This window comes from Carcharodon carcharias, chromosome 7, assembly GCF_017639515.1.
Source record: "Carcharodon carcharias isolate sCarCar2 chromosome 7, sCarCar2.pri, whole genome shotgun sequence".
NCBI lineage: Eukaryota > Metazoa > Chordata > Chondrichthyes > Lamniformes > Lamnidae > Carcharodon > Carcharodon carcharias.
In genome coordinates, this window is record NC_054473.1 from 114980155 (window position 1) to 115004201 (window position 24047).

The following is a 24047-nucleotide window of genomic DNA, read 5'->3' on the forward strand; positions in this document are numbered from 1 at the left end:
CCTTAGATGTTTAGAAATTAGTGTCAACTCTGCATAGCTCTGAGATAGAAAAAATACGCAACAAATTCTTGAATATGCAACACACAGGTCTTCCTGATGTGTGCACTTCCAGTACAGGGGGGGTCAGTGCACTGTGACTGAGTGCAGGAAATCACTGTCCTAGGCACTAATTGGGGTTTGGCTGCACGTGGGCAGCACTGTGCACTGCTGCATCCTGTCCATGCTCCAACCCATGACCCAGGAGCAGTGGGATTATGGAGCAATTGCGCGGTTCCAAACAGATCAACAGCCGCTTTCAATCAGGCTGCTGTCAGCTGGAAATGTTTAGAGCAGTAAGATTCTGAATGGAATAATATGGACTGACACAGCACTTTTCACATGGACAGGATGCCCCAACGCTCGCACAACAGCTGACTGAGTTTTGAAAAGCAGTCCTCATTGTTATGATTTGCACACAGTAAGATAAGAACATAAGAAATGGCAGCAGGAATAGACCACATAGCCTGCTCCACAACACAGTACGATCATGACTGATCTCAGGCTTCAACTCCATCTTTCTACCTGGTCCCTGAGACACCAAAAATCTGCCTATTCCAGCCTTAAATGTATTCAACGATGGAGCATCCACAACCCTCTGGGGTAGAGAATTCACAACCCTTTGAGAGGAGAAATTTCACCTCCTGTAAGTCCTAAATGATTGGCTCCTTATCCTGAGACTGCCCCTGTGTTTCAGATTCTCCAACCAGTGGAAACAATCTCAGCATTTACCCTATCAGGGCCCTTCAGAATTTTGCAGGTTCCAATCAGTTGGCCTCTCATTCTTCTAAACTCCAGATAATATAAGCCCAATTTACTCAGCCTCCCACAAACAGCAATGAGATGGAAAACCAATGAATCTGCTAACAAGGAGAATCTCACCAGGCCTCATACAATGGGAGCACTTTTTTGCAAATGGACTGGGGATCATTGTTGTGACAATGTAGAGGGAACTTTACTCTGTATCTAACCACATGCTCTACCTGTCCTGGGAGTGTTTGATGGACACAGTGTAGAAGGAGCTTTACTCTGTATCTAACCACATGCTCTTCCTGTCCTGGGAGTGTTTGATGGGGACAGTGTAGAGGAAGCTTTACTCTGTATCTAACCCCGTGCTGTACCTGACCTGGCAGTGTTTGATGGGGACAGCGTAGAGGGAACTTTACTTGTATCTAGTCCTGTCCTGGGTATGTTTGATGGGGACAGTGTAGAGGGAGCTTTACTCTGTATCTAATCACATGCTCTTCCTGTCCTGGGAGTGTTTGATGGGGACAGTGTAGAGGAAGCTTTACTCTGTATCTAACCCCGTGCTGTACCTGACTTGGCAGTGTTTGATGGGGACAGCGTAGAGGGAACTTTACTTTGTATCTCGTCCTGTGCTGGGTATGTTTGATGGGGACAGTGTAGAGGGAGCTTTACTCTGTATCTAACCACATGCTATACCTGTCCTGTGAGTGTTTGATGGGGACAGTGTAGAGGGAGCTTTACTCTGTATCTAACCCCATGCTGTACCTGTCCTGGGAGTGTTTGATGGGGACAGTGTAGAGGGAACTTTACTCTGTATCTAACCCCATGCTGTCTCTGTCCTGGGAGTGTTTGATGGGGACAGTGTAGAGGGCACTTTACTCTGTATCTAACCACATGCTCTACCTGTCCTGGGAGTGTTTGATGGGGACAGTGTAGAGGGAACTTTACTCTGTCTCTAACCCCGTGCTGTATCTGTCCTGGGAGTGTTTGATGGGGACAGTGTAGAGGGAACTTTACTCTGTATCTAACCCCGTGCTGTATCTGTCCTGGGAGTGTTTGATGCTAGTATTTGGTGTTCAAATTGGAAAGTGTCCCAGCCACAGCATTCATGTTCCTTACCGTGATTAACATCACATGATCTAAAAGGTTAACTCCTGGCCATTGAAAGGCCACTAACCTATTGACCTGTTGTGTATCTGTCTATGTTTATGTTTAGATTGCTGGTTTTGTGAACAAGTCAGCGATGGATGCATCGATCCAGCAGTTGTCCCTGGCCATTCTGGAGAGCATGGTGCTCAGCAGCAGTCACTTGTTCCAACTGGTTAAGAACGAGGTCCCTCTGGACAGGCTCATCTCTCACCTCCAGGTGTAAGTAACAGCAAGACCAGATCAGGACTGTGCCTGCCCAGAGGTCCCGCTCCCATTTCTGGAGTCTTTAACTGATTCAGACACAAAAATTCAAACACACTTACATGCCTGAGTACATATACAGATATATTCACACATATCTGGGCTCGTTTGTGTTGGCTTGAGAACTTGTACAACCTGTTTTTTCTCCCCCAAAGATCCTGCCCTAACCAAGGCAGTAGAGTCATAGAGGTCTACAGCACGGATAAAGGCCCTTCGGCCAATCGAGTCTGCACCAGCCAAACAAGCACCTAACCATTCTAATCCCATTTTCCAGCACTGGGCCCATAGCCTTGTATGCCATGGCATCGCAAGTACACATCCAAATACTACTTAAATGTTATGAGGGTATCTGCCTCTACCACCCTTTCAGGCAGTGAGTTCCAGATTCCCACCACCCTCTGGGTGAAAAAAATTTTCCTCACATTCCCTCTAAGCCTCCTGCCCCTTACCTTAAATCTATACCCCCTGGTTATTGATCCCTCCACCAAGGGGAAAAGTTCCTTCCTGTCTACCCTATCTATGCCCCTCATAATTTTATGCACCTCAATTATGTCCCCCTCAATCGCCTCTGCTCCAGGGAAAATAACCCCAGTCTATCCAATCTCTCCTCATAACTAAAACTCTCCAGCCCAGGCAACGTCCTGGTAAATCTCCTCTGCACTCTCTCTAGTGCAATCACATCCTTCCTATAATGCAGATTCCAGAACTGCACGCAATACTCTAACTGCGGCCTAACCAGCGTTTTATACAGTTCCAGCATAACCACCCTGTTCCTATATTCTATGCCTCAGCTCATAAAGGCAAGTATTCCATATGCCTTCTTAACTGCTTTATCTACCTGTCCCGCTACCTTAAGGGACCGGTGGACATGTACACCAAGGTCCCTCTGATCCTCAGTATTTCCCAGGGTCCTACATTCATCATGTATTCCTGTGTCTTGTTTGTCCTGCCCATGTACATCACCTCACACTTACCCGGATTAAATTCCATTTGCCACTGATCAGCCCATCAATATCTTCCTGTAATTTAAGGCTATCCTCCTCACTATTTACCACCCCAATTTTCGTGTCATCCACGAACTTACTGATCCGCCCGCCTACATTCTAAATCGTTTATGTTTACCACAAACAGCAAGGGACCTAACACCGATCCCTGTGGAACCCCACTGGATATAGGCATCCAGCCACAAAAACATCCCTCAACTATCACCCTCTGCTTCCTGCCACTCAGCCAATTCTGGATCCAATTTGCCAAATTGCCTTGGATCCCATGGGCTCTTACCTTCATTATCAGTCTCCCATGCGGGACCTTATCAAAAGCCTTGCTGAGGTTCAAGTAGACTATGTCAAATGCATTGCCCTCATCTACACACCTGGTCACCTCTTCGAAAAATTCAATCAAATTGGTCAGACATGACCTCCCCTTAACAAAACCATGCTGATTGTCCTTGATTAATCCCTGCCTCTCCAAGTGTAGATTAATTCTGTCCCTCAGAATTGCTTCCAATACTCCCCCACTGAGGTTAGACTGACTGGCCTGTAGTTCCCTGGTTTATCCCTTCCTCCCTTCTTAAATAATGGCATCACATTGACTGTCCTCCAGTCCTCTGGCACCTCTCCTGTGGCCGGAGAGGTATTGAAAATGATTGCCAGCGCCCCTGCTATCTCCTTCCTTGCCTCACTCAACAGTCTGGGATATATTTCATCCAGGCCTGGAGATTTATCTACCTTTAAGCCTGCCAGACTGCTTACAACCTCCTCCCTTTCTATGCTAATTTCTGTAATTATATCACAATCCTTCTGCCTGATTTCCATACCCACGCCATCCCTCTCACTTGTGAACACCAACACAAAGTATTCGTTTAGAGCCCTACCTACGTCTTCCGGTTCCACACACAAATTGCCACTGCGGTCCGTAATGGGCCCTACTCTTTCCCTAGTTATCCTCTTTCTCTTAATGTACTTGTAAAATAACTTTGGATTTTCCTTTATTTTACCTGCCAATGTTTTTCATGCCCCCTTTTTTGCTCTGCTAATTTCTCCTTCCCCTACACATTCTATACTCCTCTAGGGCTTCTGCTGTTTTGAGCCCTCGGTATCTGCCATAAGTCTCCCTTTTTCTCTTTATCCAATCCTGTATATCCCTCGACATCCAGAGTTCCCTGGATTTGTTGGTCCCACCCTTTATCTTTACTGGAACGTGTTGGCCCTGTACTCTCCCCATTTCCTTCTTGATGGATGACTTTTTCTATCATTTTCCAAAGTGCTCTTGGGCCTACCTGAAAACGGCTAGGAATTATTGCCTCACAATACAGCAAAATCCATGAAATGCCCCAACACCTGAGGTGGAGTTGGTCTGCGGCTGGCAGTAGTGTTCGTGAGGCCAGGGATCACTTCACCGATTCAACGACTTAACAAACTCACCCCTTCCTGCTGAATCGAATCATGTTACGGATGGTCTATTTATCACTTGAATTGTGTTCTCTTTCATTGGCCATACTGTTCCTGATTGTGCTTTTTAGTCTGTTTGGAGATTGCGTGCAGTTCATTTAAATGTTGACTATATGGTTGTCAACTGTGATTAAATGTATTCCTGGAAGTTTCATCACATGAATTTTCCCCATGCTCTAGCCAGTAGTTGGCCAATACATCCATCCTTGTGACGCACTGCCTTCCTACACCAACTGGAAAGCACAAAGTCTCATTACCCAATTGGAAGATGCTTGACTGTCAGCCGAACAGCCTTTTTCTCCCAATGTCAATATTTTTATATCTGGTACAGAGAAAAGCTCAGAGAAAATGACGAAAAAACCAATCTTTTTTGATGTCCCAATTATTTTTTTTCCAGGGTTGCATGGAGCTGTGTCCTGGAGATTGATCTTCAATTCCTGGAGACTCCAGGCCAATCCTGGAGGGTTGATTATGCACATAGCACTTCAGCAGAGAGGCTGTATGTGTATATTTTCTGAATCAGTGCCCGTACAGTGAGGTAACTCAGACCAGGAGTGCTCAGAGCCATGCACTGGGTCGAATCCCACTCCATGTAATTCTGTGCCAGGTCCCTCAGGGAATCAGGGGAAAATCCGAGGCAAACATCAGACTCGGGAACCTGGAAATCTCTTCCTGAAAAGCGGTGGATCCTGAGGCTCATATGAAACTTTCAAAATAGAGATCAATAGATTTTTGTGGTGAAAGGTAACTTCGAGGAATGGTTTAACCTCTACCTCACCATGCCAGAGGTAACTTGATGGTACATTTAAACATTGACTTAACAACACAGAAATAGGCCATTCAGCCCAACTGGTCTCTGCCAATTTTTATGCTCCACATTAGCCTCCATATATCCTATTTTATCTAACTCCTTCTAATCCTTTCTCCTTTATATAGTTACCTAGCTTCCCCTTAAAGGTATCTATACTAATCACGACAATCACCCCATGAGGGAGCAAGTTCCAGATTCTTACTAATATTTCGAATAATGAGCAAAGTTTTCCTTTGGGTTTTGCTGTCGGGTATCTGTCCACTGGGTGGTGCTGCCGGGTATCTGCCCACTGGGTGGTGCTGCCGGGTATCTGCCCACTGGGTGGTGCTGTTGGGTATCTGCCCACTGGGTGGTGCTGTTGGGTATCTGTCCGTTGGGTTTTGCTGTCGGGTATCTGCCCATTGGGTGGTCCTGCTGGGTATCTGCACTTGGTTTGTGCTGTCGGGTATCTGCCCGTTGGCTGGTGTTGCTGGGTATCTGCCCTTGGTTTGTGCTGTCGGGTATTTGCCCATTGGATGATTCCTGCCTTTTCTCTATAGGACAAACCAAATGATCCAGACGAAAGCGATGGCTCTGATTATTGCCCTGCTACTGAGTTCAAAGGACGATGAGAGGAAGGTAATATTTTAAACTCCCGCATTGGCACTGGCCCCTCTCTGTCTGGGAAAATCACTCCTCGCAGGCTCAATGGCACAATCCTGTTCACAGTTCAACACAAAGTGGCACTGCTGTACATTGCCATGGAGCCCACACGAACTATGAGTATTGGCAGTTACAATGTTACATCACTGCAGTAATGAGTGCTCTGGAGTTGTTGCTTAGGTTATTGATGTTGAGTAGGGTGCGTTTTACTCTGTACCTCACCATGCGACACCTGGATTTATTCTGAAATAGTCCTCAGGCAGAATTGGAATGTGATGGGTATGATTGGTGCCCCAGCAGACCGAGGCAGCTCGTGCTCTAATACTTCCTCAGCATTCAGCAGTTTCTGTGTACCACTGTATTCTTAAACCTCATAGGATGACTCCGCTTGGTGTGGTGCTGATTAATATAGACTAGGCAAATTGCAGGTTCACTCCTTAGTGCTGGTTCGTCCTATCAGAGGACAGGTGGTATTGGACTGTCCTGTCATTGGGGGTCTGCGGGTTGGCAAGGGCATGAGAACATAACATTAATAGGAGCAGGAGTAGACCATACTCTGCCATTCAGTACAGACATGGCTGATTATTGGCTCTTACTCCAAGTTCCCACCTGCTCCCTGTACCCTGGTACTGTGTGTATATGCATGTGTCAGCAGAATTTGTCTGGCTACAATGCCCCACATGGTCAGGTGGCCTGTCAATATAGGTTCAACGAAGATAATGGCCCTTTGAACTGTCAGGGGCTCTGGAACGGTGTCCCAGCAAGAGGCTGGAGAGGGAGGGATATGGTCTGGAGGAGGAGGATTTGGAACAACTTGCAATGAATAACATTAATTTGGAATTCATAATTATCCTTAGCACAGCGATATTTTAATTCTCTCAGAATTGTGCTGATAAATTTCATTCTCGTTTAGGAACCTACCTCGTGTATTGTCAAGAGTCTACACTTGGGCGATTTCAAAGTTTGTGTTTATTTCTTTCCCTTGATTAGGAAACAATGGAGTTCCTCAATAAAAGAAACCTCAGACAGTACATTTTCAAGGTAAGGCTCACTCGCACTCATCATTCAAACTGAGCAATGTTATCAGAGGGAATGTGGGATTGGACAGTCCTATCACAGGACCTGTGGGATTGGACAGTCCTATCACATGAGCTGTGGGATTGGACAGTCCTATCACACGAGCTGCGGGATTGGACAGTCCTATCACACGAGCTACGGGATTGGACAGTCCTATCACACGAGCTGTGGGATTGGACAATCCAATCTGAGGGGCTGCGGTATTGGACGATTTTATCTAAGGAACTGCGGGATTGGACAATCCTATCAGAGGGGATATGGGATTGGACAGTTCTATTAGTGAGGATCTCCTGCATCAGATAATATACTGTTAGGAAGCACTGTGACAGGGAGGTGAATAAATACCTATTACAGGACGCCATGGAAATGGGAATATACTAGGAATATTGATCAGGAATGGCTTTATTAATCTGGTAGTTTAGGCAGACAGTGTAACTGAATCTACGTCCTTATAGGCTTGAGGTAGTTCTCCACATTCTATCAATAGCTCAATGATATCCTCCCTCTGTGCCACTGTACCCTCAGGTTTACACTTTAAATGACAGAGCCTGTGATGCCATGGAAACAATGGTAGCTGAGGTGTTCTGAATGTCCAGTTTTATTGGAGCACTGATTTGCTGTGTTTTGTTTCTTTCTGATAGAACATTATTCTAAGCTCTGCTACAATGAGGGACGAGATGGCCCATTACTTGTACGTTCTACAGTCCATTTCCCTCAACCTCCTCGAGCCCAGGATGAGGATTCCGATGGACCCTTATAACCAGGTACATCTGTAGCTTCCAGGGATTGGCAACCAGGCATCTGAGCTGAACACATATTAATCATGATCTGGGGGCCTACGATGGCGGATGGTGAGCGGTGGAGGGGGGAGTGGCGTGGTTGGCATGGCGTGGTGCGGGGAGATGGGGGGTCAAACATAGAACTTGCAGCAGAGAAAAACAGGCCTAACAGATCCACAGTGTTTCTGCTCAACAGGAACCACCCCCACCTAAGGTTGCCAACTTTGGTTAAGTGTATTCCTGGAGGTTTCATCACATGACTTGCCCCCACGCTCCAACCATTATTCAGCCAACACACCCATCCTTATGACACACTGCCTTCCTACATCAATTGAAAGCAAAAAGACTCACTGCCCAATTGGATGATGCTTGACTGTCATCAAAAGAGCCTTTTTCCCATTTTCAATGGTAAAGAGATATGTTCAAAGAAAATGAAGAAAAGAAAATCTTTTTTAAGATCCCATTGATTCATTTCTCCAGGGTTCCACAGAGCTGTGTCCTGCAGGTGGATCTTCAATTCCTGGAGACTCCAGGCCAGTTCTGGAGAGTTGGCAACCTACCCTCATCCCTCTCCATGTAACCCTATCAGCATATTCTTCTATTCCTTTCACCCTCGAGTGGTTATCTCACTTTCCCTGAAAGACATCCATGTTAATTGCCTTAACCATTCAATGTGGTATCAAGCTCCACACTCTCACCACTCCATGCGTAAAGACCTTTCTCTGAAATGATTTATCAGATTTATTGACAACTATCTTCTAATTATGGCCACTAGTTTTGGACTTCTCACAATGGGAAACATCTTCTCCAAGTCCACCCTCTCAAACGCCTTTATTATTTTAAATACAGTATATAGCTGTAACTCAGCTCTTGAGAATTTGAGAACAGATATTGGATTAAATTTTAACAACGTGTGTTATTTTTGTAAAGAAAAGTACTTTGGGGGAAAAGATTGGCTGTATTTGGTGATGCTGCAACTGCAGAGGATGCTCTTCAAGCCCATCCACTTCCTGTATTCATGATATAGTCCACATACTTTAATATACCACAGGCTATATACAATTTGTAATCTCCAATAATAGTCTTTCTCCATCCCCATTGCATTTACTATGTTTAATCATCACAAACAGCCTTTAAATAATGTTTGAAACCTTAATGCAGACAAGCTGAAAAGGTGCAGCTCAGAGGCTGATGGCAGGGACTCCAGCCTGGGAGACGATAACTGGGAACTCAACCACCCTCATCCAAGGACCCACCCACACTCAGCCCAGAGCCACTGTTACCAAAGAGACCGAGGGAGGGACCGGCAGCCAAATCCCCCCCCGTCCCATCCCCTCTCCAGACTCCCTCGCCCCAGAACCCAGATCCCAGGCCTCCTGAGGCCTGAAGCCTGAATCGAGTCCACATTGTTGATCAGCCTGCATAAGCAGCAGCCCAGCTCACAGTGCCAGCTGAGACCTCCTGGCTATAGTGGCCCCAAGAACCATAAACCGCAGTAGGCCCAGTGGTGGCACCTTAGCCAGATAATATCATATACCCAAACACTGGGGAAAACTGTGTGTTCATGGGTGGATGTAAGGTGAAATTAGTCAATTTGCACACATTTGCCTTCAATTCAGCCTCAGGAAATTCAAAGATTATCCCGTGGCAGCATCCACAGGACCAATGGGAGAGTCCTCAACTCTTCCAGACAGCCTGTGTCAGCCAGCCTAGAGAGTTCCACAAAGGTACAACAACCACCTATAGCACCCTTATTATATAATTATTATATAGCACCCTTAACATATAATGTTCCAAGGCACTTCGCAGAGGCATTATAAAATAAAATACGACACAGAGTCACGTAGAAGATATTAGGTCGGATGACCAAAAGCTTGGTCAAAGAGGTAAGCTTTAAGGAGTGTCTTAAAACAAAGTGGAGAGGTTTAGGGAGGGAATTCTAGAGCCTGAGGGCTAGGAAACTGAAGGCATGGCTATCAACAGTGGAGTGGTTAAAATCCTGGGTGTTCCAGAGCCAGATTAGAGGAACGCAAGTATCCTAGAGGATTGTGAGGGAGGAGGTTACAGAAATAGGGAGAGGTGAGGCAATGGAGGGATTCGAAAGCAAGAATGAGAGTTTTAAAACCAAGTTATTTCATGACCAGGAGCCAAAACTGGGGTGAGAGGGCAACGGGACTGGGCCAACAATGCCAGATACTGAAAAAGTCCCTGAGAATTCCCTCCATGTTCTTGTTTTTCTTTGCACTGCCTCCCCCAAACCATCCACAAATCCAGGGGGCAACAAACAAAGGAGCAGGATAAGAAATGTATTTACGGAGCGAGTTGTTATAATCTAGAATCCACTGCTTGAAAGGGCAGTGGAAGCAGATTCAATCATAACTTTCAAAAGGGAGCTAGATATATATTTGAAAAGAAGTATTTGCAAGGCTGTGCCAGAAGACCAGGGGAGTGGAACTAATTGTTTAACTCTTACAAAGAGCAGGCAAATAAACAGTGGGCCGAATGACCTCCTGTGCAGTAATCATTCTATGATTCTACACACCCCAAAAAAGCGTTGGCTCTATTAAGTAATCTAAAAATGTCAGGACTCCACCTGACATGGGACAAATATTGGAAATTGCTATTACAGATCAGCCAGCCACTCATCTAGAAGCACGTGATATTGTGTTTGGACTGCACCAGTTAAGGGCCAGCAGGGTTGGCATTTTGTTCCTCAGCACATTGCCTTACAACATGCAATTTATAATGGTCTGGCTTAGCTCAGCCCATCATGCCTTTTCTCAGAACAAAAACAGAATTACCTGGAAAAACTCAGCAGGTCTGGCAGCATCGGCGGAGAAGAAAAGAGTTGACATTTCGAGTCCTCATGACCCTTCGACAGAACTTGAGTTCGAGTCCAAGAAAGAGCTGAAATATAAGCTGGTTTAAGGTGTGTGTGTGGGGGGCGGAGAGATAGAGAGACAGAGAGGTGGAGTGGGGGGGTGTGGTTGTAGGGACAAACAAGCAGTGATAGAAGCAGATCATCAAAAGATGTCAACGACAATAGTACAATAGAACACATAGGTGTTAAAGTTAAAGTTGGTGATATTATCTAAACGAATGTGCTAATTAAGAATGGATGGTAGGGCACTCAAGGTATAGCTCTAGTGGGTTTTTTTTTTATAATGGAAATAGGTGAGGGCCTTTTCTCAGGTTAGCTACTTGCCTGGATGAGTGCAGCTCCAACAATACTCAAGAAGCTTGACACTGTCCAGGACAAAGCAGCCCACAAACATTCACTCCCTCCACTACCAACGCACAGTAGCAGCAGTGTGTATCACTTACAAGATGCACTGCAGACATTCACCATGGCTCTTTAGATTGCACTTTCCAAACCCATGACCTCTACCATCTAGATGGACAAGGGCAGCAGATACGTGGGAACACCACCATCTGGAAGTTCCTCTCCAAGCAACTCACCATCCTGACTTGGAAATATACCACTGTTCTTTCACTGTTGCTGGGTCAAAATACTGGAACTCCCTCCCTAACAGCACTGTGGTGTACCTACACCTCATGGACTGCAGTTGTTCAGGAAGGCAGCTCACCACCACCTTCTCAAGGGTAATTATGGATGGGCAACAAACGCTAGTCTAGCCAGTCACACCCACATCCCATGAACAAATAAATAAAAAAATATGCTCTTCCTGTCCACAAATCTGATTCCCCATTATCATGGATTTTGGGCTCTGCTCTTGCGTTAACTCCTCCATTCAGATTTGCTGTTTCAGCTGTCACAGTGAGGTTGCAGGCTTTGGAAAGTCGATGGTTTGGTTGTGGGACTGTCTGTAGCCAGTCTTCCTTGTCCCCTTCCTCGCTGCTGTGTGGGTGTACTGTGTGTTCTGCCTGAAGGTAGGCCCTTGGCTCATTCCTAATATTCCATTCTGTGCCATTTTCTTGACAGTGTTTTTTTGTCACTGGTGGTTTGCCACTTCCTTCCACTCTCAGGGGCAGGGCGAGGAAGCAGCTCCCAAGCCTACCTCAGCCAGGACGGAAGTCGAACCCATGCTGATGGCATTATTCTGAACCACATGCTAGCCCACTGAGCTAACCAACTCCCATATACTGCAGATAAAAAGTATAGATTCATTAACAGACCATGAATGAAATGGTGCAGCACAGATGGAGGCCATTCAGCTCATCATGCCTATGCCAGCTTTTTGAAAGAACTATCCAATTATTTCAGCACCCCCCACCACCACCCCCCCCCCCCCCCCCCCCCCCCCCCCGCCACCAAATCCTCTCTTCTCCCCATAACTCTGTAAGTATTTATCTATTCTCCCCTTCCTTTTCACAGTGTCTTGAAGGTACACTCACCATGCATTGTGTCTGCCCACACATGCTGTTTCCCCCCACTGGTTTCTTACCAGCCCACATAAGTAACTTTTATGACAGGAAATTGTGTAGCAAAAATAATCTGAAATGCATTGTGTGGATTATGGTTTTCTGAGGGTTACAAATAGATTAATGATGTTGTAAAAAGTTTATGAATGAGTATTAAGCATGGCATGTTATGTTCTGGTGGAATATTGAATCTGCTTCCACCACCCTTTCAAGCTGTGCATTCCAGATCACAACAACACACTGTATTAAAAAAATTCTTCTAATCTCCCACCTGGTCCTTTTGCCAATTATCTTAATCTGTGTCCCCTGGTTACTGACCCTCCTGCAACTAGAAACAGTTTATCCTTAACCACTCCAAGAAAACCCTTCATAACTCAACACTGCTATTAAATCTCCCATAAACCTTCTCTGCTGTAAGGTCTCTTTCTCTGCTGTAACTATACTATGATTCTAAAGAGAATAATCCGAGCTCCTCCAGTCTCTCCATGTAACTGAAGTCCCTCTTCCCTGGTATCATTCTCGTAAATCTCCTCTCCATCTCCTCCAAAGCCTTGACAACTTGCTCAGGTGTGATGTAGAGTTGCTTCAAATGTATGCCCCCTGGTTGTTGACCTCTCTGTTGTAATGGTGTTGGTTACAATGTTTGTGTGAAGGAAATCTTCATAGCCTTCTGTATGCTAACAGCAAGTCTTTATTAACTACCTGTAACTATATACTTATATACAATAAAGGGTACAGGCAAAGACCTATCTCTATAGCTAGGTCTTAACATCTCTCAGGCCAACACCACACTAACCCTAGGTCTAAGGTCATGTGCCTCCTTGCATCACTGTGTGGACGGTACTGTACTTAGTCTCACATTAACACTGTATAGACCAGATCCTTATACTACACTACTATATCCTCTGCTAAGGGAAATAGGTCATTCCTATCCACCCTATCTAGGCCCCTCATAATTTTATACACCCCAATTAAATCTCCCCTCAGCCTCCTCTGTTCCAAAGAAAACAACCCTGGCCTATCCAATCTTTCCTCATCGCTAAAATTTTTCAGCCCTCGTAAATCTCCTCTCTCATGTGATCACAACGCACATGTTTATGTTAACATTACACATTGAACTGTATAAAGGTAAGGCTGACCTCAACTTGAGTTCACCCATTCACCTATGTACATAATACTATAGTTGAGGTCGAACCAGTGGTTATTACATAACTGGCTTGCTCTTGTACTCAAGAATCACATATGCTTTTTAACAGCTTTCTAAACTTGTCCAGCCAGATTCAATGATTTGTGTGCATACACTGCAGGTCTCTCTCTGTCCCTGCCTCCCCTTTACAGTTGTACCGTCTAGTTTATATTCCCTATTCTCATTAATCTGGTAAAAATGCATCACCTCACACTTAGCTGCATTAAATTTAATTTGTGTCTGCCCACTTCACCAGCTTGCATCCATCTGAAGTCTGTTAGACTCTTTTTCACTGTTTACTACATTGTCAACTTTTATGTCAAACCTTGAAATTGTGCCACTCAAATCCATATCATTAATATATATGAAAAAGACCAGTGATCCTAATAACGATCCCTGGGGACATCCCTGTATAGCTCACCACTACTCTCGGCCTCCTGTCTTGCAGCCAGTGTCACATCCACTCTCCCATTGCCCCTTTAATCCCATGGGCTTCAGTGATCCTGTAACTGTAATGATACGAAAGTCCTACTATTTGCTGTGCTCAGCTGGCTTGCCTCATTCAATTTTAAGGAGATGTGTCGATGCAGCAGAGCTGTGGACTGATTGGAATGCAGCTGATACATAGACAGTGGAAGTCTCAATCACAGTGATCTGTATTTGAACAGCCAACAGATTGGAAAGACTGGAATGCCTTTGAATTCAGTCACAGTGTATGTGAATGGAAGCAATCTGTGAATAGTGAAGATACTTGCAATTCAATGCAATGGCCCTAAGGTCATTTAAACAATTTACACTTTAGACAACCATTGTGTGGCCCATGGAATCTCCCTGTCCCCACCTTACCATCTCCCCTCTGCATTCTGGAGTTTTCTAAAACCTCAGTGTCTTCACTTTTCTGTTTCCCCCTCTATCTTTTCTGCAAAGTCATTACACCAACAACTCATATTTGTAGCACTCCTCATGTAAACTGTGCTCAACAAATCATTTCCGTCAGATGTCTTCATTATGATTGCCCAGTAATGGCTATCAGCATCCAATTTTACTCTGGATCCCAATAATTTACATGCAAACCTCTCTATATCCATGGGAATTGTCTCTCATTCCCTTTCACTTCCACACACACACACACACACTACACACACGCACACATATACATGGTTACTCACCATGGTCACAAGAAGATGGCCAGGGATTGGAGGACTGAAAATGTCGGGTAGCCAATCATCAAAGGCGTACAGGGCTACTGATTAAATTCAAACATGGAAGCTCTAGCACTGGCCCAGTGCTGGTAAAGCACTAGACCGGACTAGATTGCACAGAGCCGAATCTCAATCCTAGTGGAATGGGTGGACAAGTGGCAGATGAAATTTAAAGCAGAGAAGTGTGAAATGATTCATTTTGATAAGAAGAAAGCAGGGAGACAATATAAAATAAAGGGTGCAATTCTAAAGGAGGTGCAGGAAAAGCGGGACCTGGGAGTACATGTGCATAAATCATTGCACGTGGCAGGTTGGGAGTGCAGTCAGTAAAGCAGAGGGCATCCTAAGCTTTATCAATAAGGGCAGAGGGCAAAAAAACAAGGAAGTTATGTTAAACCTGTCTAAAACGCTGCTTCAGCCTCAACAGGAGTGTTGTGACTCACTAGTACAGAACTTGAATCTTGCTGAAAAAAGGGACATGTTGATGAAGTTTTTCATCTTGTACTCATAAGGACAAAGGCGCGAATGCCAAATTTCAAATAATCACTTCACTGTATAACACAGGAGAAAAAAATACTGAATGGTTGGCAAGTTGACTCTGATTAGCCAGGGCGTTGCTGTGGAGGAAACAAAGAGGAACTATGGGCTCCCACAACCCAACTTGATGTCCAGCCCCATCTTCAATCCGATGTCTGGCCCCACTCTGATGTCCAGCCCGACCCCCATTCCGATGTCCAGCCCGACCCCCATTCCGATGTCCAGCCCGACCCCCACTCCGATGTCCAACCCGACACCCACTCCGATGTCTAGCCTGACCCCCATTTTGATGTCCAGCCCGATCCTGACCCTGATTTCCAGCCCCACACCCACTCTGAGGTCCAGCCCCAAACCCACTCTGATGGCCAGCCCCATCCCCTCTCTGGTGCCCAGCCTCACCGCCGCTCCCATGCCCGGCCTCACCGCTGCTCCCGTGCCCGGCCTCACCGCCGCTCCCATGCCTGGCCCAACCTCCACTCTGATGTGAAGCCTCAGCCCCCACTAGTCCTAACTTTTCTAATGGCCCATAATTCGTTTTGGATCCATGCTTAAATTCCACTTTCTTCATTGTTTGTCTCTTTATTTTTCCTTTAGGAGCAGAGGGATATGATACACAGTCTGCGCCAAGCTGCCTTTGAATCTGACTCTGACACCTCTCCTGGGAACTTTAACACAGACAGGCGAAAATCTTTGTGTGCCAGGGAATTCAAGAAGCTTGGTTTCCCTGTGAGTTTGAGCACCTCTTTTACTTTTTGTCTTTTCAGGAAGCTCATGTTGTCCAAGGATTGTTGTCTAACAGGGCAACTTCCACTGACCAATTTGAACAATCTCCTTACACACCGAGGTGCTGGCCCAGTTTGCTGTTATCAGCAAATCTTCGCAACATCGCACCCCCAAGCAAAGTGAGAGTGGTCAGTTTTCACCCCCATCTACACTCTAGCCAGTTTATCCTCCATTTTTCCCCATCAATGATGAGGACCAAGTTGGGTTGCAGTCATGTCCTAGCCAGATTGCATTGCTGGCAGCTAAAACAATGGAGTCTATTCACTGAGATTCCCCAAATCCACCTTCTTCACAGCAGATTAAAAGTACTTTGTCAATTTGGTTGAATCACTATTTCCATGTTGTATAATAAGTGGAATGTATTTTTTGTTAAATTCAGCTACATTAATACCTGGACAATGAATTATCAGTAATATTTTTACATTGGTGCTGAACAGTGAGACTGAAATGTATTGAATGAAGTGTCATTGGTTCACCGTTGATACATGACCCATGATCTATGTCTCATGATGTCTGTTAGTAGTGATTGGGCCATACATACTCTTCAATACTGATCATGTCCTTCATGAGCCTCTTTCTTTAAGATAAAGGGAGTGAAAAACACCTGTTGATTTGCCCTTCTCCATGAAATTAAACAGCCATGTTGATTTAAAATTGACCAAACTATTGAAAGGCTCTGGGATCTAGTAATATGGACCTTATCTGGGTTTCAATGTTTCCCATTGAAATTAGTTCAGTTTACTAGATCTAAGTTTCCAACTCTTTTGACCGTAGCGTTCTCTATATTGTGAGCTATCTCGTGATTTTCTAGGTTTGGATTTTTTTAAATTGTTCCTGATTCTTTCATTCACTGGTCCTGAACCATTTAAACCTGGAACTATTCCAATGACTGGTCTCTCCAACTCTTCCTTCTCCCATTAAGTGTGCTGGGGCAGATTCATTCCCAACCTTCTTGTGTGATGGGATGGTTTGAGTCCTCAGTGGGACAGCTCTACATGGTGTGTGGAAGGTGGGGGTTTGATGGGTCGGAAGGACCTCTCTCAATCCTTGCTTGTGCCTTCTTAAGAATGAATGTATTGCCCCTGTCAGAGAGCGTAGATGGAAAATATAACAAGGGTTTAACCTGACTCAAAATCGAGGTTGGAGCCTAGGGATTTAAGTGCCATGGTGCATTCTCACTCACAGCTTCCTTCTTTACCTCATTCACAGCATATGAGCATCGTCGGCAAGACTGGCATTTTTTGTCCATCCATGCTTTTGATACAATTGAGAGGCTTGCTCAGTGGCCGATTAACCACATGGTTGTGGGACTGGCCAATTTCCCTCAAGGGTATACGTGAACCAATTGGGAATTTACAGCTTTTACAGAGCCCATCTTTTTATTTAAACCAATTTCAAACTCTCAAACTACCATGGCAAGGATTTGAACTCAAATTCACCTGGATTATTAGTCAAGGCCTCAAGTTACATCATCAATTTCCTGGTCCAATGACATAACCACGATGCTACAGTACCTTGTCAGCTCTGAGTAGATTTGTTTCACCATAAAGTGAAGGAACATCCCTCCATCAGAGGATGATGGTGTTTGTATCCCTCATTGAGGTCAGGCCCCCTCCAAATGTCCTTGTCATCTCTATCTGACTGGCATTTATTGATCCAGGAATGACAGTGGAATAGATTTGCCTGCCAGCGATATTAGCTCTTCCCAACTCGGCCACAACTGGCTGATTAAAGATCAGTTCTCCCTGTCTTTCCTGCAAAGAAGATTTTTACTCTGAAATGCATCCATACTATTTTATTGCTTTTTATTTGTTTATGGAATGCAAGGGCCAGCATTTGTTGTCCAAACCTAATTACCTTTGAGAAGCTGCCTATTAGCCACATTCCAAAACTGTTGCAATCTGTGTGGTGAAAGTACGCCTACAGGGCTGTTAGATAGGCAGTTCAACAATGAAGGAATGGTAATATAGTTCCAAGTCAGGATGGTGAGTGATTTGCATATGAACTTGTTCCCAAGCTTCTGCTGCCCCTCACCTTCCAGATGGCAGAGGTCACAAGTTTGGAAGAAATGTTGGTGGGTTGTTGTAGTGTATCTTGTAGACGGTATACACTGCTACCACTGTGCACAGTGGTGGAGGGAGCGTATGATGGGGTGCCAATTAAGTGGCCTGCTTGGTCCTGGAGGGTATCGAAATTCTAGAGTGTTGGTGGAGCTGCACTCATCCAGGTAACTGGAGAGTAATCCATCACGTTTCTGACTGGGGTCTTGCAAATGGTGGACAAGCTTTTGGAGGTCAGGAGGTGAGTTACTTACCTCAGGATTCCTAGCTTCTGAGCTGCTCTTGTCAATCACATGGCTAGTCCATTTCATTTTCTGGTCAATAGTAACCCCAGGAGGTTGATAGTGGGGGATTCAGTGATGGTAATGCCATTGAATGTCAAGGGGTGATGGTTAGATTTTCTCTTTTTGGAGATGGTCATTGCCTGGCACTTGTGTGGCACGAATGGTACTTGCCACTTGTCAGCCCAAGCCTGGATATTGTCCAGGTCTTGCTGCATTTGGACATAGACTGCTTCAGTATCTGAGGAGCTGCACATGGTGCTGAACATTGTGCAATCATCAGCGAACATCCCCACTTCTGACCTTTTGATAGAAGGAAGTTCACTAATGAAGCAGCTGAAGATGGTTAGGCCAGGACACCTCCCTGAGGAACTCCTGCAGTGATGATATGGAACTGAGATGATTGACCTCCAACAACCACAATCATCTTCCTTTGTTTTGGGTGAGACTCGAACCAGCAGTCTCCACCCGGATTCCCATTGTCTCCAGTTAAGCAGCGCCTCAATTCTAAATTTTCATCTTTACTTTGAAATCCCTCCACGGCCTCTCCCCTCCCTACCTCTGTAATCTCTTCCAGCCCTGTAACCATCCAAGCTATCTGCGCTTCTCAAATTCTGACCTCTTGAGCATCTCCGATTTTAATTGTTTCACCATTGGAGGCCATGCTTCCAAATGCCGAGACTCTAAACTCTGGAATTCCCTCCCAAAACTTCTCTGTCTCTCTATCCTCCTTGAAGATGCTCGTTAAAACTTACCTCTTGGACCTCCACCCCCATATCGCTTTCTGTGGAATGGTGTCAATTTTTCTTTGATAAGGCTCCTGTGAAGCACCTTGGGAGGTTTTGCTATGTTAATGGTGCTCTATAAATGCAAGTTGTTGTTGTAGTATCAGCCATTCTACTCACCTTCCATTACTGACCCCTGCTGAGAAGTGAAACTGAGAGTTAGCAGGGGCTGTCAGACCTCCTGCACCCTTGTTGCCTGGGTGGCACTGACTGCCCAGCCTCACAGCTGAGGAATGATCTCCCATGAAGGTTGCCAGAATGCAGGCCGTACAGAGCAGAGGAAGGAAAGTCTCCATGCAACCAGTTTTCTCTCAGTAAACCTGTTGTCTTTTCCTCCTCCAGAACAATGCCAATCCCTCCTTAGATTTCGATCGGACACCTCCTGGGCTGCTGCCTCTGGATAACATGATCTACTTTGCCACACGCCACTCTGATGCCTACAACCGGGTAAGTTGGCACCCTCTTATTGTGTTCCAGCAGAAACCAGCAGCCACCACTGTTTAACCCTTACGCTGGCCCTCAGTTTGAATTGGCTACTTTGTTTTCCATTTGTGAGGGAACATTTCCCTTTAAGTGTAGAAGGCCGGCTTGTGGGCAAGAGAGCAGTTGGGCACATGAAGTGTGAAATGCATGAATGGTATCGTTACGTGCAAACATAGATGAATCTTTTATATACCTTTTGGGGGTACAGCTGAACTCAAGATTAGCAATCAACAGCGGGGGAGAACAGGCCAGGTTTTCTTGTTGCCGACCCCCCCCTCTCCACTCATGCCTGCCATTGGGTGGGTGTATAAGATGGGTGTTGTGGGGATAGCAGGCACGTACACAGAATTCTCATTGGGGCAGACAGTTGGGAAAATTGGAAGAGGAAGAAATGGCAGAAAGGTGCTCAACTTGGTCAGGCTGCGTGAGAAATATAAATATATTCACCTCAAAACAAAAAATTTTAACATGGCTCAAATCTTCACTTTATCTAGAATGTTCTCCATTTCTGAGACAAATCAATTAGAGGCCTTGTAAACCCATGAGGATGTTTTCGCTTCCTGCTCCCTCCCAGTTTGGTACTAGGTCGACTGACTAAACCACAATGGCTTCTTACTCGGTGCAATTCTCCATCTCTCTCTATCTCTCAGCTCAGTCAAGAGGTCAGTTTTTCAAAGAACTTTCCAGTGTGGTCCCAAGGCCTACAGAGCAGGGAGGAGCCAGATTCCATTCCCAGCTGGTTAGTTGTTGATAGAAGTTAACTGGTCCCAGCCAGGCCACCAGGGGAAGCTGTTATATTTGACTCCAGCAGTCATAGGCTCTTTGTCCTAATGACTACCCAATGTGTCTTGCATGTGTGTGTACTTGTGTGTATGTGTGTGATGGGGATGGTCAGAACAACATTAGACTCTGACATATCAAGAATGGTCTCCTGGGTCAGGTCCAAAATGAGGCCAACGTATAAAGCCATCACCCAGTGCTTTCAGGAGAAGTGGGGAGGAAGTTGGAAAGTCAGGGAAAAACATACTGTCTCTTTCTCCTTGACAGTTTGTCCTTGAGAACAGCAGCCGTGAAGACAAGCATGAGTGTCCATTCGGGCGCGGGAGCATTCAGCTCACCATAATCCTGTGTGAGATACTAAAGATCGGAGACCCACGTAAGTTTACCAAAGGCCCTGTGTTGCTGTTTAGTTACAGTAAAGAGGTGACAGATATTTAACCAAAGATAGAAAGAAAGATACTCATCCTTGGGACATTGGATGAGTATTTTGTGGAATGCAACTAGTGTGAGGTGAATCGTGCACGTTGGGTAAACCCAGGGCTGGCCGGGAAGACTCGGGAGTCAGGCTGTTGTTGAGATAAGAAAACCAGCCCACAATGCCAATCTCTCAAATCCAAACAAAACATGACCCTTCAGGAGTGAAATTGGGAATCACTTCTACAAAGTGCGGTAGAAGTTTAAAACTCTCTTCCATAAATATCAATTGATCCAGGGGTGAGCTGGATTCAGACTCAAACCCTGGAGGGTAAAGATCAAGGTTTAAGGTATTCCATTGCCACTGGATAACTGCTGTCCTAAGCCAGGACAGGAATCAGGAAATGGCAACCAATCTTTCCCCTTTAGATTCCTCTTTGCTAAGTGAACTATACTCCATTTAAGGTGAGTTATCAGTTTGCATCAAGTTGCTACAACCTTATCAAATAACTCTTCCATATAGTGTTCACAAGGGTTAAGAGTAAGACACTATAACAATTGAGCTTTGAGTGTCCATGTTGCTGCATTCCCAAAATGTGTCTCCTTCTCCTTCACAGCTTCAGAGACAGGGCAAGACTTCTACCCCATGTTCTTTGCCCAGGACAGGGTTTTTGAGGAGTTCTTCTGCATTTGCATTCAGCTGTTGAACAAGACTTGGAAAGAGATGCGAGCCACACAGGAGGACTTTGACAAGGTATCACCTCCAAATAGACCTTGGGCAGACATTGTACACTTGGGAAAAAGGAAACTTTTTCGGGGCTAAAGAGCAGGATTGGATAGTTCTTTCAAGGGTCTACTACAGGCACGAGGGGCCAAATAGCCTCCTCCAGTGCTATAACTGTAACATTCTATGATTGAATTAGTTCATTGAGCTGAATGGTCCTGGCAAACAGTGACTCCCAGGGCATCCATTCAAACACTGGACAGTCACAATACAAGACCACTGGGCCAACCATAGTCCCGAAACCAGGCAGTTGCTATCGCTACATGGAAGCAAATATTTTTTTTAAATTCCTTTGCCAACTGGTTCTGCCCTGTGGCCTTGCTGAGGCACTGATTTGTAAGTGCCAAGAGGACTCCCGAACCTCACTCAAAGGTTTAATCACCATCTGAAAGGCTAAACGCATGAGCGTGGGTGCAGTTCATCACTGTCAAAGCTGACCCTGGATCCGGGATAACCACATGATCATCAGGAAATGAACCTCTGATGGACCTTTTACTGGCAGTAGCCCAGGGCTGTCCGATCCCCAGCCTGTACTGCATTAATTGTTCCTGCCCTGACGTTTGTCCCCCCTGCTGATAGGAGGGTGAGGGAGGCAGGAGAAAGTAGGGGCAGTGTTGTCACATTGTAGCCTACTTGTGCTCAGTTTTTCCTGGTCACCATGAGTGCATCCTTGCTGGAAGATTGATGAGTTACCTCAGCCTGGCTTTCTGTAGGGCCACCATTTCTTGGGCTGAGCTTGATGGCCCTGGCATTTCCTGTCAACTTCTGGAGCCTCTGCCCTTGAAATTTTTTGAATTCCAGAGAGTGAGCGAATGCTAGCTATTCAACCCTGGAGCAATCACAACTGAGCCCAGTCCTGTTACTACACAAGTGACAGCATCAGCTTGGAGAACAAAGGTGCCCTTATTAACTGGGCGAGATCAATTGATTCAGCCCAGGCCAGACATGAGAGCTGGGACTGTGCTGTTGGTGCAAATCAGGCACTCCCTGAACATGTTTTGCTGAGCCTGGGAGAAATGTCTATACTAATATCCAGCCCTTGCTTGGGGAAGATGCTCTCAACACATCACCATAGTGACAGGGGGCTTTTTAACTTTAATTTACTTTTGTTCATTTGAAATGCATCTTTTTTTTCAAAAGAAAGGTTTTGCTTTTCTGGCATGTAAACACTGGGCTTTATTGGCTTAAGCCCTTAGTGAATGGATGACATGGGTCCCTGTGCTAGAGGTTTGGCACAGCAGGGCTTCGCCAAGGCCTGATTGGATAGAACCAAGCCCTATTGTGCTTTGGATGTGCTTGTGTCAGCACAGCCTGCATGGTGTGAGTCACTGCAGAGAAGTTAATGAGCTGCCACCCGGGAAGATTTCATTTTACTTTCTGCCAAACTGCTCCGTCAGCCCAGGCGTTGAATGGCCCTTGATGTGAATGTGGTGAGTTTTGGATGCAGGCCCATTCCTTTAGTAATGAAAGACGGGAGGCTGTGCATGTTCTCCTCTTTCAGTCACTTCGCTCAACAGTGAACGACTCTCTGTGTTCGAAGAGCAGAGTAAAGCTAGGTCAAGGAGTGGGGGGGAACCACACTGTCAGTTATCATTTAGAGCTAAAGTGGCACTGGATCGGAAGTTACCATTATTAAAACCACTAATGGTCATTCCAATCTCTTAAATTCCCAAGATTGGCCCCTCTAGAGACCAATATCCAGGAATAACACTAGGGATGAGGTTGGGGGAGGGGAAGATTTTCATCTCTACCCATTGAGAGGCAATCTGATAGGTCAGATCCTGAAACCATTACACCACCCACCCTGTCTTCAGTCTACAGGCCCCTATGACAGGGCAATTGGTTGCCAGATTACCTCTCCCCATGAATGGCGCTAAGACCTCCTTAAGTCTGATCCTGGATCAGAGCCTCACCTCCCCCAACTCGGCAAAGTGTCGGAAATGTTGGCAGATATCCCGTGGTATTGCTCTCAGTTAGTGTGGGATATGGAGAATGATGTTTTGTCCCCAAGGTTGGAGCTGAGCATTACAAGAACACTGCTCCTATGTGGGACAGGCCTAAAATGATCCTATGGTCAGGCAGAGGCAAATTCCTATTGGTGGAAGTGTCTCCGGACTGCCAGCCGTTGGCTCATCACCCAGCTATCTTTACAAGTTGATAATGACTGGCTCATATCCTCCTTTTTTTAAACGCTTTTGCATTCGAAGATTGCCCAATTGATATTTTCTGCACAGCTTGAAATCAGGAGTGTGAAGGAGATCCTTGAAGTTTTGTCATAAATTGATGAGGACTGGGACATACTGGAGAAAAGTTTGCATTTATATAGCAGCTTTCATGAACACAGGATGCCCCAAAGCCTATTAAGTACTTTTTGAAGTGTAGTCAGATTTGTAATGCAGGAAAATGCAGCAGTCAAT

General features: G+C 45.4%; 1 protein-coding gene across 2 annotated transcripts in view; it reads left to right on the forward strand.

Annotated features, from left to right (window-relative positions):
* elmo3 (engulfment and cell motility 3) overlaps window positions 1-24047 on the forward strand; it is a 238284-nt gene that overhangs the window by 65634 nt on the left and 148603 nt on the right. The window contains exons 8-15 of one of the 2 annotated variants that reach the window (XM_041192088.1): window positions 2000-2151; window positions 5994-6072; window positions 7087-7137; window positions 7815-7937; window positions 15855-15986; window positions 19512-19616; window positions 20700-20808; window positions 21464-21600. In XM_041192088.1, coding sequence (XP_041048022.1) covers window positions 2000-2151; window positions 5994-6072; window positions 7087-7137; window positions 7815-7937; window positions 15855-15986; window positions 19512-19616; window positions 20700-20808; window positions 21464-21600 — 888 coding nt within the window. The remainder of the gene's footprint in view (window positions 1-1999; window positions 2152-5993; window positions 6073-7086; window positions 7138-7814; window positions 7938-15854; window positions 15987-19511; window positions 19617-20699; window positions 20809-21463; window positions 21601-24047) is intronic. The other variant, XM_041192089.1, reaches the window with a different exon arrangement.